At 27.5% G+C, this 16,922-nt stretch overlaps 2 protein-coding genes across 3 annotated transcripts in view; one reads left to right on the top strand and one right to left on the bottom strand.

Moving 5' to 3' along the window:
- Positions 1-25: 25 nt before the first annotated feature.
- Positions 26-15,458, bottom strand: LOC109608275 (retinoid-inducible serine carboxypeptidase). The gene is made up of 9 exons (XM_020024696.2): positions 15,157-15,458; positions 14,645-14,800; positions 6,524-6,846; positions 3,581-3,694; positions 3,201-3,390; positions 2,892-3,044; positions 2,755-2,832; positions 2,542-2,699; positions 26-171 (listed from the first exon to the last, which is right to left on the bottom strand). The coding sequence occupies exons 1-9, from the start codon at positions 15,233-15,235 to the stop codon at positions 103-105; spliced, it is 1,320 nt and encodes a 439-aa protein (XP_019880255.1). The 5' UTR covers positions 15,236-15,458; the 3' UTR covers positions 26-102.
- LOC109608276 (uncharacterized) overlaps positions 11,578-16,922 on the top strand; it is a 251,484-nt gene continuing 246,139 nt past the window's right edge. For both annotated transcript variants that reach the window (XM_020024700.2, XM_049961713.1), the window contains exon 1: positions 11,578-11,637. The gene's annotated coding sequence lies outside the window, so the exon portion shown is untranslated. The remainder of the gene's footprint in view (positions 11,638-16,922) is intronic.

The following is a 16,922-nucleotide window of genomic DNA, read 5'->3' as shown; positions in this document are numbered from 1 at the left end:
AATGCGACGAAATGAAGTAACAATGTTCGAAATGAAATTTATATTTGACTTAAATTTAAATTTATTTACATATTAAAACTATTTATATACAATATATCGGAATTATTGTTCTCCACATAATAATTCCTGTTTCAATATTTGCCGAAACGCTGGCATATTATCCACTGGAACCTAAAAATAAACGTTGGTTATAATTGTTTGCACATGAAATAATGTTCCGCGGCTAAAATATACAATTTATTTGTCATAAATTAAATATAAAATTGCAAAACTTGCTAATTTTTTTCATAAATATTCATGGTGTGTAAAATAAATGTGTTTTTTAATAAAAATGATTTTTATTTATTATATTAGATTGTCAAGGAAGTTGTTGCGTTTTTTGTTATTTGATTTCTTCGGGCAAATTTTTGATGTGTTCATCTGAGGTGATTTGGCTATTTATTTAGGGCTTTAAATAAAGGGTGGATAAGAAGCAAATTTGTACAATTTTTTTGTTACATATCAAGCAAGGCCGAAATGCGACCGAATCAGATATAGAAAAAAATACTAAAATTTTCAAAGTGTTATTTTACGCATAAATTTAAAGAAATTTTATTGATATGTACCTAAGGAATGCCAATTTTGGAAAAAAAAAAAATAAAAAATTAAAAAGAATTTAGATAAAAATTAGTAAATTTTACACATTTTACACACATTTTCTTTCTGTTCAATCTTTAAAATTTGAAAAAAAAAAATTATAGAGAAAAATACCAAAATTTTAAAAATCATTAACTCAAGTATAATTTTAATAATTTAACTAAGAAATGGCAATTAAAAAAAATTATATAAAATGGATTAATTTCATACAAAATTATATAATTATTTGCCACTGTTATATTAAAATATCAAAAATTTAAATATTAAAAATTACAAAAATTTAAAATATTCTTAAAATCTGAAGAAAAAATTATAGAGAAAAATTTAAAAAATCATTAACTCAAGTATAATTTTAATAATTTAACTAAGAAGGGGCAATTAAAAAAATTATATATATAAATGGATAAATTCCATAAAAAATTATATAATTATTTGTCACTTATCAAAATTATCACAAAATTTTTTAAAAAATAAATGAAAATTAGAAAAATTAGAAAATTTTGCAAATTTTAATTAAAAAATATAAAAGATTAGATAAAATTAGATTAGGTTAGCTTTAATGAAAAATACTAACAATAAAAATTAATGTTAATTTAAGCATTAAATAAGAAAGTTTATTCATACTTTACAAAAGAAACGTCAATTTTGAAAGAAAAATGTAGATAATTAGAAAAATTTTAAATTATGACAAAATTTCACAAAAAACAGAATACGTTAGAAAGACATAATTTAATATTTGTTTATTAAAAAGTTATCTAAAAAGAAAAGTACAAAAAATAGAAATAATTGCAAAGATTACAAATTTTTAGATAAAATTATGTAAAAATCAGAAAAAAAGAAACAAATTTATGCAGAAAAGTATAAAAAATTTCAAGAAATGTAAAAGTAACATATAAAAATTACAAAAAATTAAAAAATCTGAAGAAAAAATTGTGGTGAAAAATACTAAACTTCTAAAAATCGTTAATTCAACTATAATATAATAATATTTGACTAAGAAATGTAAATTAAAAGAAAAACTGAATTTTAGATAAAATGGATTAATTTCATAAAAAATCAAATAAGATTTGCCATTGTTATTTTAAACTATTAAAAATTTGAATTTTTAGCAAACTTAACACAAAATTTTATAAAAAATAAGTGAAAATTAGAAAAATTATAAAATTTTGCATATTTTAATTAAAAATGGGTTAGATTAGTTTAAATAGTTTTTAATTTTTTTGTTAAATATCAAACAAGCTAACAACAATAAAAGTACATCACAATGGTGAAGAATTCAATTCTTCTTCATAGCAGTGCCCATCTGACACTGTAGAAGTTGAACGAACTGAGGTACGAAGAAGAAGTTCTATTTCACCGATATAATTAAGCTTGTTTCTCGTTGGCAAAATGGTAATAAATTTTTGTTTAAGTTGAGATTTGTGAATTATGGTCTAGAAATTTGAAAAATCGGTTGTTTTTTCTTTAAATTATCAAAGCTTAACCATTTAAGCATATGTCCTCAAAAGGATTTTTCAAAATTCAAATTATTTTCGGAGATATAGCTATATCCATAACATACCATCGGGATTACGGTTGATATATGAAGCAGGAGTGACTGAATAAATGTATGTATAAAATATCATTCTAAACTATATTTTTTTAAATTTTTGTCATGATTTCTCAAGTTCTACTACACCAATTTACTTGAAATTTGTTGTGAACCTTCCTGAACCCCACATTCCTCTATCGTAGTAACTAAGCTTAACACCAATTTTCAATTTTTACTATTTTCTAGTGCTCTTGATAAAGTACCTAAAATTCATGTCTCCAGACCAGAATACCCTCTTAAAAACGCAATAAGTTTCTTGACAACCAATGTCAATGAAATGATGTCAATGAAAATAAAATAATTCGGTTGCTTACACTGTGTCCGGCTCTGAAAACAACGTACAGGATTAAATTCCCGTATTTTTTATAATAACCTTCAACAATGTCTTGCTCCACTTCGAAAGGACTTTGCCTCACTTCCCTCCACTCGTCCTTGAACTTCCACTTCAAGTTGTTCATCCACAACCTCGTACCTTGAAAGGTGAATAAAATAAGCGAGTTAAACCGAAGGTAAGTCGAGCCGCAAACCTGCCGTGTTGACCAAAAAGTCCAACACCCCGTTATAAACAATGATTTTAATGTCTGTGTTGTTCAACAGAACCTCAACTGAAACGAGAACAATAATGAACGTGCGTCGAAACGTAAGTACGCCTCAGTCGATTTACTTTTTTTAGTGACCGGCTTCATTAGGTCGCCGTGCAACGTTTCGTACACCTGATTGTTGAGGAAGGACCACTCGATGTTCTCGCCGATCGACAGATTACCTTTGACTTCCGTGTTCATCATTTCCGTGAACCTCGGCAGATAACTTAAGTAGCCTGCAAAAACACAATATCGATCTCCGGGGAAGAAGAAGTAAAATCTCGCAAACAACCGGCGTCGGCCTCCGGAAAATGAGAAGGCCAAACACACAGCACACACACGGAGACAAAGCCCCCCAATATCTTATTAAATTTGTTGCGTCCGTTACTCACTGGGCAAAAACGAGCTGTTCATTCTGGACACCATGTTGTAAATATCAATGCCGGGCATCTCGAACACCAGGAGATTCGCCATCCTGTGCTCGGCGTGGGCCGCCTCGATGAATTGTTTCGTCGTCACCAGCTGTTCGATGTGCGCGGCCCATTCGTCGATCTGTGTGAAGCCCTGCTTGTCGACCAGGCCCTGCGCAAAATTTCGCGTGGTCACGCCGATTAACGTCTTATTGCAACCGTGCATTTTATTATCTAAAATATTGTAAAACAACGCTGTTGCGCTATCTGCACTTTATTATTGATTCTAGCTAGTTGGAGGCCAGTATATGCATATCGAGGTTATCACAATATTTATTTGGTTCAAGTTAAACTTTACATACCAGATGCAGTGCTAATGGGGCATAACTTCTGATATAATTTATCGGCGATATATACGAGTTCCCCAAACCAATACCACGTAGATTCCATTTGTTCTTTTTCTTTTGCTTCTGGTCCTAAAACATTCGCGAACTATGTATTTATCTGAAAAATTGCGAAAATAAAAGTAGGTTTTGGTATCGGGGTGCCTTCCTCAATACATTTTTAAAGCCGAACACTAAAATACTTGGGGGGACATTCCACGACAAATTGACAACGTTTTTATTTTATGTTTTAAACCATTGATTATTTTCATACTCCACAGCTTCATTCAAAAAAATCAAATTGACATTTGTTTCTTAAAGTGGGTACTAACTCTTTCAACTTTATTTTTTTTGATTTATAACAATTATTTTTTATATATTTTTAAATGTAAACTGAATTATATTTTTTTTGTTCAAAATGTTTCGTTTCGACATAACTTACAGAACATTTTGAATCTAAAGACGATTTTTTTAAAAAGACTATTTTACATAATTGTGTGAAAAAGTTTATCAATTTTTAGAAAAACAGTAAATTTAAAAAAAAAATCTTAAAATTTTATAAAATAACATGGGTTTAAATTTATAGAGAAAAATACTAAAAATTTGAAAAGGCGTTATTTTACACCTAAATTTAAAGAAATTTTATTGATACTTTACCTAAGAAATGTCAATTTTGAAAAAATTTAAAAAATTAGAAAGAATTTAGGTAAAAATTATCTTGTTACAGATTATACAAAATTCTTGTAAATTAAAATATTTATAAAATAAACATATATTAGAAAGAAATTATTATATAAGTTCAAAAAATTTGAATATTTGACTAAATTTTCAGAATAAATTATGTAAAAATTAGCTATGAAAAGAAAACTACTAAAAATTTTAAGATGCAATAATTTAAATGTAAACTTAACAGATATTTTGTTAATAATTTAAAATAACATTTTTTTCTGTATAAAAATTACAAAAATTAAAAAAAAATCCTTAAAATCTGAAGAAAAAATTATAAAGAAAAATATCAAAATTCTAAAAATCGTTAATTGAAGTATAATATTAATAATTTAACTAAGAAATGTAAATTAAAAAAAAAACTGAATTTTAGTTAAAACTGATTAATTTCATATAAATTCAAATAAGATTTGCCATTGTTGTATTAAAATGCCAAAAATTTGAATTTTTATCAAAATTATCAAAAAATTCCTTAAAATATTAATCTATTAATAAACATTCTTCCATTCTTAAATGAAAATTGGAACAATTACAAATTTTTGGTAAATTTTACAAAAGACTAATTAAAATTATGGAGAAAAATATAAAAATTCTAAAAATCGTTAATTCAAGTAACTAAGTAATGTAAATTAAAAAAAAAATGAATTTTAGATAAAATGGATTAATTTCATATTTATCAAAGTTATCACAAAATTTCTTAAATAATTAATAATCTGTTATTCTTCTATTTTTAGTTGGAAATTGTAAAAATTATAAGGTTAGGTTAGCTTTAATAGTTCTTAATCAAAAACTATTAAAAACTTCAAAATAGTTAATTTAAACATAAATTTAAAGAAATTTTATTCATATTTTACCAAAGAAACGTTAATTGTGAAAAAAATGTTAGTTAATTAGAAACATTTGTGAATTTAAGATTAAAATCATCAAAAATTTTACATAAACTGTATTCGTTATGGGTTATATAAAATTCTTGTGAATTAAAATATTTGTAAAATTGATAAAATTATGGTAAAATTTCACAAAAAAAGTATGTTAGTAAGAAATAACTTAATTTATTTGTTTATTAAAAAATTATCCAATCTTAAGTCCAAAAATTAAGAATAAATGCAAAATTTTTATATAAAATTATGCAAAAATCAGACATGAAAAAAATGTATGCAGAAAAGTATTAAAAATTAATTTATTAAAATAATTTAAATATAAAATTACAGCAATTTTGTTAAAAATTTACTTAATGATGGTCAATTTTAAAAGAAAATTCAAAAAATCTTATTTAAAAATATAAATTAAGAAAAATCCTTAATTATGATAAAATTATACAGAAGAATATACTGATTAAGAAATGTGAATTAAAAAAAAACTGTGAAAATCGGAAAAATTATAAATATTGAAAAATAGATAGATATAATTAGAAACATGTTTTCAACTTTTAAAATGTAAAAGTAAAAAAATCTAGAAGGATGATTTTTCCAAAAAATGGGAGTGATTTATACTGATACTAACTAAATTCTCTGTCTGATTCAAAAATCAAAGTTTACATTTGTCCTTGCAAGAATGAAAGAGACGGAAATACGTATTTACGAGAGTTCGAGAAGGACGAAAGATGAAAACAGTGAATTGTACGGCTAAGAAGGCTGTGCATTTTTCAACTCTTGGCATATTCAATTGTTTCTTCTTAGAATTAGTGTTTTGGTCAGGAGAAGGGGTAAAAGTTGGAAATTTGATGTATCGCAAATATTTCGATAAGGTGTGTTGTCACAATTATTAATTTAATTTTTTTCTTTCATCTTGTTTAAGTTCAGTGTTTTATATTTGTTTATCAATTTTGATATTTAACTATTTATTTTTAACCACAAATTATTTCAATTGGTCAACTGTTATATTTTAATTAGTTATTTCACAGTGATAAGATATTGTATCAAAATTTGAGTTTTTATTGAAAAATGTAAAAAATTAGATAAAATTAGGTTAGGCCAGCTTTAATAGTTCTTAATAAAAAATTCTGAAAAATTAATACTTTACAAAATTAGACACAGGTTTTCAACTTTGAAAAAGTAAAGTAAAAAAATCTAAAAAGATGATTTTTCCAAGAAATAGGGAAAATGTATATTGAAATGTCCTATAAATGATATTGAGTGCAATAGTATTTATGCTACTTTCACTCCTCATGGTTCATAGCCTTTAATTAATAATTACCTTCATAATCTGATAGGCGAATTCGACTGCCATTTTGCCACCGTACGATTCACCAAAAATATATAACGAAGTATTGGAAAATTCGGGCCTCTTTTTGATGAACATTTCGAAAAACCTCATGAGATCATCGGCGATTTCCTTGTTGTTCTTCGGCAGTTGTGTCGAGTTGTCCTCCACATAGCTGTAACCGACGCCCACCGGATTGTCAATGAAGAGGACGTTGAAGTCTTCGGCCAAGGTGTAATTCTTCCTCTGATAGTTTATGTCCAAGGGACCGATTTCGACAAAATTACCGTATCCACTGGACGGCATGCCCGGACCACCTGGAAGGCAACAACTATTCGGTCTTTCTCCAAAACAACACTGTGTAATTGGCATCCCTTTAAGCTGAATGGTTGTCATCAAAAGAGAGTGTCAGAGAGAGAAAGAGGGTCCTTTGTCAGTCCGCATAAAATGTAATTAATAGGTCAGCAAGCCCCGAGCATGTCGTGCGACATATTAAATTAATAATTAACAGTCAACATGTTTCGTTAGTCAAACGTCTATCGGACCGATTATAAAATTAAGTGAATTCGATGCGAATAACGTTCACTGGGCCGTGATGACTGAATAGCAAAACTCGATTGTGGACACAAGTGGGTAATAGGGGCCGTTTATGTCACTAAAATCACATATGGGGCAAACGGCAACCCCACGAACAATTGAGCCGCTCGTTTTATGAGGCTGATTGGAAAATAAATGAAATTTTAATTTCGTTTTCTTAGGACAATTAAAATATTGCTTTTTCATCCTAATTATTAAATGTTATTTGTGTAATATAAAGAATAAAGTGACCAAAATAATAATACAAATGCACATATATAGAATATAATAGAGAATTAGACAAAGGAATTTATTTTATTTTTCCAATAGTTATTATTATTATCATTATTATTATTAATTATTAGATATTTTTTTAAATATACCAAATGTAATTCGTTAATGTAACATCAATTTGTGGTAATCTATACTGCCCCAACAAATAAAAAGGATCAACTTGATGTTTCTTCAACGTTCAGATAAAATATGACACAATAATAAACGACATTTTTTCATATATATTTTCAAAATATTGTATTCTTCGGCACATTAAAAATATATATTTTGATCAACTAAAATAAATAAAATTTTCTTAGAGAAAAATTAATTTTAAATATAAAAAATGATTTTTACATTTTTTGGTTGAAATTTTTATATCAAAAAACGTTTTCCAGTTTTTTATGAATTTTTTGAAAACTTTATTTATTCAAAAATTGTTTAAATCGATATTTTTTCATATATATTTTTTAAAACGTGAAAATTCATTTTTAATTTTAAACTTTTATGAATAAAGTTTTTTATAGTCTATGCTTATTTGTTCTTTTTAAAAAAAATCATGACAAATGTAATAATAGAAAAAAAAAAAAAATATTAAAAACGTAATTTTTTAATTTTTTATAAAATGAAAAATTTATTTTATTATATTTAAAAAATTCTGATTTTTTAAGGTTTTTGTAGAAATTTTTATACCCAATTATTGATTGAAACTTTTTGGGTTTTTTACAAATTTGTAAATACTTCAACAATAATAAAATTTTCAAATATTTATATAACAACAAATTTTAACTTTTTGTTTAATAAACAAAATCATAAAATTCAAAAAATATATGATATAAATAGAAAAAACTTTGATTAAATTGAGTCTATAATAAATATAACTCCATCTGTTTATAGTAAAATAGAAATTGTTTAAAATGGAATATTAAAAAAATTGAATTTTTTTTAAAGAAAATTTTTCGTAAATTATTGATAATTAATAGTAAGATAATAGAGAAAAGAAAACATGATAAATTATGAAAATAATATAAATATTTCTTTATAAAATTTAATGAAATAAGTAAAAAAAATTATAAAAATAAAAAAACGTTAAGAATCAGGATTTAATTTAAAATTAAATTTTCTCTAAAAAATTTAATTTTTTTTCAATTCTTCATCATATCTAAATATTTAAAAAAATATTATTTTTTCTGAATAATTACTTAATTATAATAATTAATTTTAATTATTTCGTATATTCATGTTATAATATATTTAAATTTTACTTCATATTTTTTTCAATTTTACTGGATTAAACCAGTTTACACAAAAATATAGAATTTTTTTCTTAAATCTAACGAGATTAATATAATTTTGTGTTTTTAATCACTATCGATATTTAACTATTTATTTTTAACCACAAATTATTATTATTTGCACTGACAACAATATATTATTATTATTTTATTTTCCATTTATCATAATGACTGGAATAACTTGTATACTATATTTATTTAATTTCTGATATAAATTGTTGGAAAACATTAAGAATTTTCTTATTGTTCGCTTTTCCCACCAATTTATTTTAGATTACTAAAAACGAATAATAAAGTGGAAAGATAAAATTTTTAGATAATAATAATATAAAGAATCATTCGTGTGTATTTTCAATTCCTTATACATAAAATACTACACTTTATTTAATTAATTATTAAATAATAGTAAATCTAAAATATTTAAATTATATATTTTTTATTTTAATTTATACCCGTGACAATTAGACACTCAACAAAACCGACTGGACTAAATTCTCTCAATTCAATACAGATATCAAAATTTACATCTGTCCCCACAAGAGAGAAAAAGACAGAAATACATATTTACGACAGTTCGAGAAAGACGGAAGACGAAAAAGGCGAATTGTGTGGCTAAGTAGGCTGTGTATTTTTCAACGCTCGGCACATTCAATTGTTTATGCTTACTAGTTTTTTAGAATAGATGTTTTGGTGAGGAGAAGGGGTAAAAGTTGGAAATTTGATGTTTCGTAAATATTCTGATAAGGTGTGTTGTGACAATTATTATTTTAATTTTTCTCTTTCATCCCTTTAGTATTTGTTTACCACTTTCGATATTTAACTATTTATTTTTAACCACAAATTATCTCAATTTGTCCGCCTTTATTTAATTCACACATTTAAATTAAAAATTTGTACCACTTACATTGTTTGTATTTCTAAGACAGTATTATTTCATAATTATTTAAGGTATATTTGAATTTTTTTCTGTGGATTAGACTAGTTTACACAAAAATATAGAACTTTTTTACATCTAACGATATTAATATAATTGTATGCTTTCAATAACTTTAGATATTTAATTATTCATTTTAAACAACAAATTATTTCAATTTTCTAACTTTTATATAATATTTTAATTATTTATTTTATACTACCAACAATATATTGATATCAATGTTAATATTTATCTTATTTTTTGTTTATTATAATCATTGTAATGACATGAATGGTTGGAAAACAATTGGAAATTACTTATTGTTCACTTTTTCCCACTAATTTATATTAGACCACTGCAAACGAATCAAAAATGAAAAAATTAAAGACATACATACATAAAATAATTGATTTAATTCATAATCTAATTAAAATTTTTCAATTAAAAATTTGTGCCCCTTACGGCTTTGGAATTTATAATTATATATTTTTAATTGTAACACACACTCATAACAATTTAAACGATTGCGTTTGCTCGTATACGACTGACTATATTAAGTTAAATTCTCTCAATTCGATTAAAAAATTTAGGTTTGTATTTGTCCCCGCAAGAGTGAAAGAGACAGAAATATATATTTACGAGAGTTCGAGAAGGACGGAAGAAAAAACAGCAAATTGTGCGGCTAAGTAAGCTGTGCATTTTTAAACGGTCGCCACGTTCAATTGTTTTTTCTTAGGATTACTGTTTTGTAGAGGAGAAGGGGTAAAAGTTGAAGATTTGATGTTTCGTAAATATTCCGATAAAATGTGTTGTGACAACTATTATTTTAATTTTCTATTTTCATCCTATTTTATATATGTATATCATATTTATTTATTTATTCGAATGTTCTTTGATATTTGCGGATTACACTTATCTACACACAAATATATAATTTTTTTACATCAAACGAGATTAATATAATTTTATGCTTACAATTACTTTCGTTATTTAATTATTTATTGTTGAAAACAAATTATTTTACACTAACAACAAGATATGCATGTTTATTATAATCATTGAAAGGACGTATGGACAAAGTTTGGTATATTTATTTAAATTGTTGTTGAGCATTTACTTTTGGAATCCATTTGTAAACGCTAAATAACCGCATTGTATTGTATAAAAAATGAAGTCATAATACTCACATAACGTAGCCGTGTGAAATATGTTTTAGAAGTAAGTGTATTTATTGCGTTAAAATCCCCGGTTAAAATCACATAAATCAGTGACCCGAATTGTAAAGGAACACAGGACACTTTGACACATTAACTACAATAGAAAATACGCGAAAGCCGATCAAAAACAGCAGCCACATATTGGTTTTGACGAAACTGCATTTTCCGTTGGCATCAATGCGTATTGCCAATATTTTTTGACGCATCAAAATGATTAGAGCGAGACAGATGTATTTGTTTTACTAGTCCATGTCCAACTTCCGACTTGTCCAGTTTAGTTCAAATGATTTGCGGACGTTAAATTAAATGTTTTAACTTTTAAGTTTTATAAGAACAAAACGCGTTCGTGTTATATGAAATTTCCAGTAAGTCTTATTGGGATTATTTTTTACATTTCTGTTTGGCATTATTATTTCAACTCCAATGAATAAAATAAAAATTTGTAAACATATAATCTTTTAGTCGGTAAATTTACATTCAATCTGTTATTGAATAAAAAATTTAACAAAACCAAAACAAATAAAAATAATGCAAATACATTAAAGGGGTCAAACGAGTTCAGGAGGCGATTCCAGGAATCGCAATAACTACCATTTGTACATTTTTTTATAGGTCGACGGCGAACAAGTGAACTAATGCAGTTTTAAACAGTTTTCAACAGGGTTTTGACGAAGGGACGCGTCCGCCGATTTTCTTGGTTTTTCGTTAATTTTTACGGAGCTTTTCTACCGCGTTGGTTGTTTAAATTTGCCGTGCGGATTTTCGCGTTCAGTGCGACCGATTCGTGTGATTTTAACGCTGGATTTTGATGAAAACCTGTCGAAATTTCAGGTAAGTTTTAACGAGTCTGTTTATTCGCATTGATTTTATTAATTATTATTGTTGTTCCGGCATCACGCGTTCATTTTTTAAATATTATGTTACACAAATATAATAATTACAAATTTGAGAATACATATTCATAAAGTTGGCTGTGTGATTCTAATGGCGGATCAGTTTCAATACAAATAAATATGATAAAATAAAATTGTTCATGTTTTTTCATAAATATTCCAACATTTTGTATAACGTTGAATATTTAATTGCGTTATGTCGTGTTTTACGGTACCACAGACTGATTTCTGTGTGATTCGATGCAACTTAATTGAAATTTCGGGTATATAATATTGTTGATTTTTACTCTGTTATGTGTTTAAATGTGGTTAGTAAGAGTTTAATTAATTTTTTAATTGATATTATATTAAAATTTAGTTAGTATAGTTGAGCCGAGATTGTGAATAGGAAAAGATTTTGAGACATATCAATAAGCATAGTTGACTGTGAGTTTCTAAAGAACGAAACGTTTCATGGGGTGATTGCTTTTCTAATAAGGTAAGTAAATATTGTATAGGAGGAAACGTTTCATGAGGTGATTGATTTTCTAGTAAAGTAAGTAAATATTGTATATTACATTTTTTTTTTTTAATTTATATTTAATATAACCTTAATTATATATACGAATAAATGTTCGAAATGTGTATAATAAAAAAACCTAAAAAAATTGTCTTCTAAGTCTCCCATTGGCTCTATATGAACAAAATAAAAAATCAATGTTTTTATTGAATTTCTTTCTTCTGAAAAAGTGTGAATCACAAAATAAAATGTTACAAATATTTGTTAGTTATTGGTTTATTTATAAGATGAATATTCTAGATATTGTTTCTGTTTTTTATAAAATAAATTTTATTTTAATAAATAATAGGTCTAAGGATATATAATAATAAATTTTGAAAATAACAAAAAAATTATTTTCTAAATCATTCACTAGTACTACATATGACAAAATAAAATATCAATGTTTTTTAATGAATTTCTTTCCTTTCATATTGTGAATCAAAAAATAAAATGTTGTAAATATTTGATAGTTTTCGGATAAGATGGCTATTCTAGATATTGTCTATGTTTTTTAAAAAATAAATTATATTTTAATAAATTTTGAGTATACCATAAAAAAGTCACTCATTAGTGCTACATATGCAAAAATAAAAAATCAGTGTTTTTTAATGAATTTCTTTGTTCTGATAATGTGAACCATAAAATAAAATATTAAAAATGTTTGTTAGTCACTGAGTTTCCAATAAGATGAATATTTTAAAAATTGTTTATTTACTTCAAAATAAATAAATTTGATTTTAATAAATAATAGCTTAAATGATATAAAATAAAAAATTTTGAGCATGCCATTAAAATTGTTTATTAAATTACCCATTGGTGTCATATATGCCATAATGATTCATTTAATTTATTCATTAGATGTTTTTATATTCTTGTGTAACACCCTGTATATTTTGGAATTTTTAAATTCTACAAATAGTAGTAAATAAAATGACTATACCATGTTTTATACTTAAACCCAATACTTTTTCTATACTTAAACTCAATAGTTTCTGAGTTATTAATAATTTTCTAAAAATTTTGACAGATTGATGGTTCAAAGATTTCAATGGAACACCATTTTTACCTTATTGATACAATTTTTGTTGAACATTTTATTTATGTATATTACACGAAATTTAATTATGTTAAGTTATGAATGTTTTAAGATTTAAATAAGGACCATCTTGTATATAATTTCGGAGTATTAATAATGGTTTCTTATAGGGTAGTCTTCGATTGAAGTATATGTCAAAAATTAAAGTTCCAGCCTCAAAATTGGTAACTTTTGAAATATTTTAGTTAGACCATCAGTCTGTCAAAAAATTAATAACTCAAATGGTTTAGGTCTAGGGCAAGGTATAAGTATTTCATTCTGAAGTAGGCGTCGAATATAAAAATTCTAAATTCTAAAAAATTCTTTAGGAGAAACCGGAATTAAAATTTTGTTCAGAATAAATTAAAAATGTAATTCAATTGAGATTATAAATGGTAGAATAAATTAGATGAATCACCCAGTATACTGAACACATCTATTTTGGATTAAAAATAATTTATAATTTTATAATTTATCAACAATAACGTGTCTTAGATACTATGGACAATTGAACTTGGTGCAATCATCTAACTGTAGTGTTGAGGATACGGTGATCAAACAGCATTTGTCTGCATTAAGAACCAGTTATAAATAAAAGTTACGAGAGAGTTTCTATGATAAATGGGTCGCGCTACTTAAAAAGAAAATTATTATTACATTTATTTTGTGATCGAGTAGGAGGAGTGCGTAGCTCCCAGATTTGTATAACGGTAAACCGGTGCCTGCGGCCTTACGTCTCTCAAGTCTGGCCGGACGACACACATTACACTAATAACTGCCCCGATATGTTTGCCGAGCCTTAATTTCGCAAACATTTACCGATACGGAAGGTACAACGGTAATGAGATTGTAAGTACGCCCCCGCATAGTTTGCGCAACTCCTCCAAGTTTACGCCGAAGATCACAAACCCAAAAACGTATAGAGTTCTCAGATGTCGTCATTCAATTACCGGGGTATATGTTTAGGATATAGTTTTTATGTTAAATCTCCCGGTGATCGGAGCGTCTATTGAAATTCTTTCGTCGCTTCGCAGCGGACCATCTCACTGAATACTTTCCGAGACAAGGCATTCTTTCCAAGTCTAGACTTGGCGCTGAGGAGTTTTTACGGTCCGTCGAGATTCTTTCGATACTTAGTGAACTATTCGGGGTCAATAAAAAATTAAATAACTAAGAGATCGCCCCCCAATTTCCAAGACAATGGACCATCGACCCTTTTTTTCCAATGCCCCCGTTTCAATTCGGAATCAAGTTTTTTAATTACGAGCTCTCCCGCAAGAACAACGTTGAAGTGGGTTAATCGACTCCCCTATTATTATTAAACTTTACCTTGCAGCCATATGATTAGGGGCCGTTTCGTGTACACTTCAACGTCGGCGGTCGTGTAGTACAGCCACCAGAACATGTACGCTCCTTCTCTGATGTTAATGTGGCCCCAGTCCTGTCGAAACGTCGAATTCCTCTCGTCCTCATCCTCCAAGTCACCTAAAAATACACACACACACCCACACATACATAAAAACATAAAAACAATATGAATCGAGGCTTACAGGTAATTTAGAAATTTTAATTATTCCCAGTCCCGTTTCTCGGTCCGGTTTTGTTTTCAATTTAATCCGGCAGCGAAACTTTTTTGCTGCCAGCACCAAATTGATCCGTACGTAATCTGCAGCCAGTTGAAATCAATTAACATTATTTTCAACTGGCTCATTAAATTACACAACTACATGATTTATTCAGTTTTTCGACGCTCGCAGTCGGATTGATTTAATTACGATAATTAGCGGAGGGAAAACAATTCAAACCTGACCGTCGTGTCGGGGCGAAATATAAAAACGCACCTTTCGTTTGCGGAACGGTATCCAAAAGCAAGAACAGACAGAAAAAGGCCACTCGAACAAACACCATGGATCGATTCATTTTTACTATAACCGCATGGTCGCGGGCGTTTTACAATACTTCCCCCAGGAACGTCGTAGGACCCGAATGAACTGATTTAAATCGACGGAAGTTCTTTAAATTGCAAAATTGGATCGTGTGTTTCAATAATAATATCAATTTATCTTCACTAACTTGACCTTGACCACCGAAGATAAATCTTTTGTATTGCCTGGCCCGCTATCGTAGGAGTTCGTTGATTTAAACGTACCAACCTTACACGAAGACTGCACATATTTATTTGTTTATTTATTTATAGACGTTGCGAGTTTAGATTTGCGTAAGACCGATTGGGGTCCGTGCATCGAACCAACCCGAGCTTGTCGCGATAAACGCTCGATTAATGAAACGTGTCTCGGCCGTTTGTCGAGTCGAAAAAATGGCAAAAATAAAAAAAAAATTGCGGCCGTCAATAACGGACAGGAGCAAATAACGGCATTGCGCGAATAAAAGTTCGCCATTAGAAGTGGCCAAATCATTAAACACAAAACCTATTCGTTACGCCATAGATGCGTAAAAAATATTACACAACGATCGAAAGCCCGACGTAATAATGACCCACCATCAATACAATCATTCAATAAAAACCGTTTAGAATGGTCCCCGTAACAAGGGAACGAAATTTATTGGGCAGCGTATTTGCTCCGCCGTTTATAACGGGAGTCTTTTTGAATGCGCAAAAAATTAAAAGAATGCCCACCCCCCGATCGGCCGCAATCTGTTACACGCCACGTTCGTACGGCTAAAAACATGTTTTGGCCGATTTGATCCGTGTATACGCGGGATTGTTCAAATTGCTTGAATGTTTCGTATGTTCATTATATATTACTAGTATATACTCAGTGACAAAGAAATTACAACACATTACATTACAAGAAGAGGGTGTTCAAATTATTCAATATTGTTTTGGTAAAACATGGATGTTGTAGGAAGGAGTAAATGATTATGTTCTGATTAGTTAATTATGTGTAAATCATAAACACGACAGATCATACCTTGACATCTGAAGAAACGTCTGTACTTGCCAAAGGTGTACATTAAATATAGAGTTGCAAGTATTCAAATAATATATTAGTAGAATAACAAACACTGGCACCATTCGTCTCTTCTGTGAAGAAAGTATACAAGAAGAAGCCCACAATGAACAGACGTTCTTAAAATGTTGGTGAATTTAAATCTGTTTCATTTGGGAAATTCATATCAAATATACACTTCAATGTGTTTAATACATAATTTTTGTTTGAAATTTTAACAATTAGGGACTTATTTTGTTTAACATGAAGTTTTTAATTTAAAGACAAGTTTATTGGGTTTTAAAGATGAGTCAATTTTAAACACATTTGCTCATCAGTTTTGAGTATAAGATTAAGAAATTTAGGGATTGTAATATAATTATTACTTACTGTTTCAAGAATTGTAATAATATAAATAATAAATAAATTTTTTAGATAATTAACTTATTTGTAAGTACAAAAAAATTTCCCTGATTGCATATAAGTTTTTATATATTGAATAGTTTAAAATGTTTTAACAAAATCAAGAATAATTGAAGGATTTTTAGACCAAGTACAATGTTTTAGATTAAGAATTCATAATGAGGAATCAGTGTGATTACAATGTTATTAAAGCTAGAAAAGATCTGTTCATTTCAGTGGATGGAATACTAGTG

Source organism: Aethina tumida, chromosome 1, assembly GCF_024364675.1.
Source record: "Aethina tumida isolate Nest 87 chromosome 1, icAetTumi1.1, whole genome shotgun sequence".
Lineage (NCBI taxonomy): Eukaryota > Metazoa > Arthropoda > Insecta > Coleoptera > Nitidulidae > Aethina > Aethina tumida.
The sequence above is the reverse complement of the archived record's forward strand: the minus strand, read 5'-3'. Positions and strand labels throughout refer to the sequence as shown.

Excerpts from the sequence above, each read along its gene's own strand:
- LOC109608275 (XM_020024696.2), bottom strand. The coding sequence starts at position 15,235 with ATGAATCGATCCATGGTGTTTGTTCGAGTGGCCTTTTTCTGTCTGTTC. Across the intron at positions 6,847-14,644 it reads CCTAATCATATGGCTGCAAG|GTGGTCCGGGCATGCCGTCC; the intron begins GTAAAGTTTAAT and ends GTTGCCTTCCAG. Across the intron at positions 172-2,541 it reads TTTTCAGAGCCGGACACAGT|GTTCCAGTGGATAATATGCC; the intron begins GTAAGCAACCGA and ends GTTTATTTTTAG.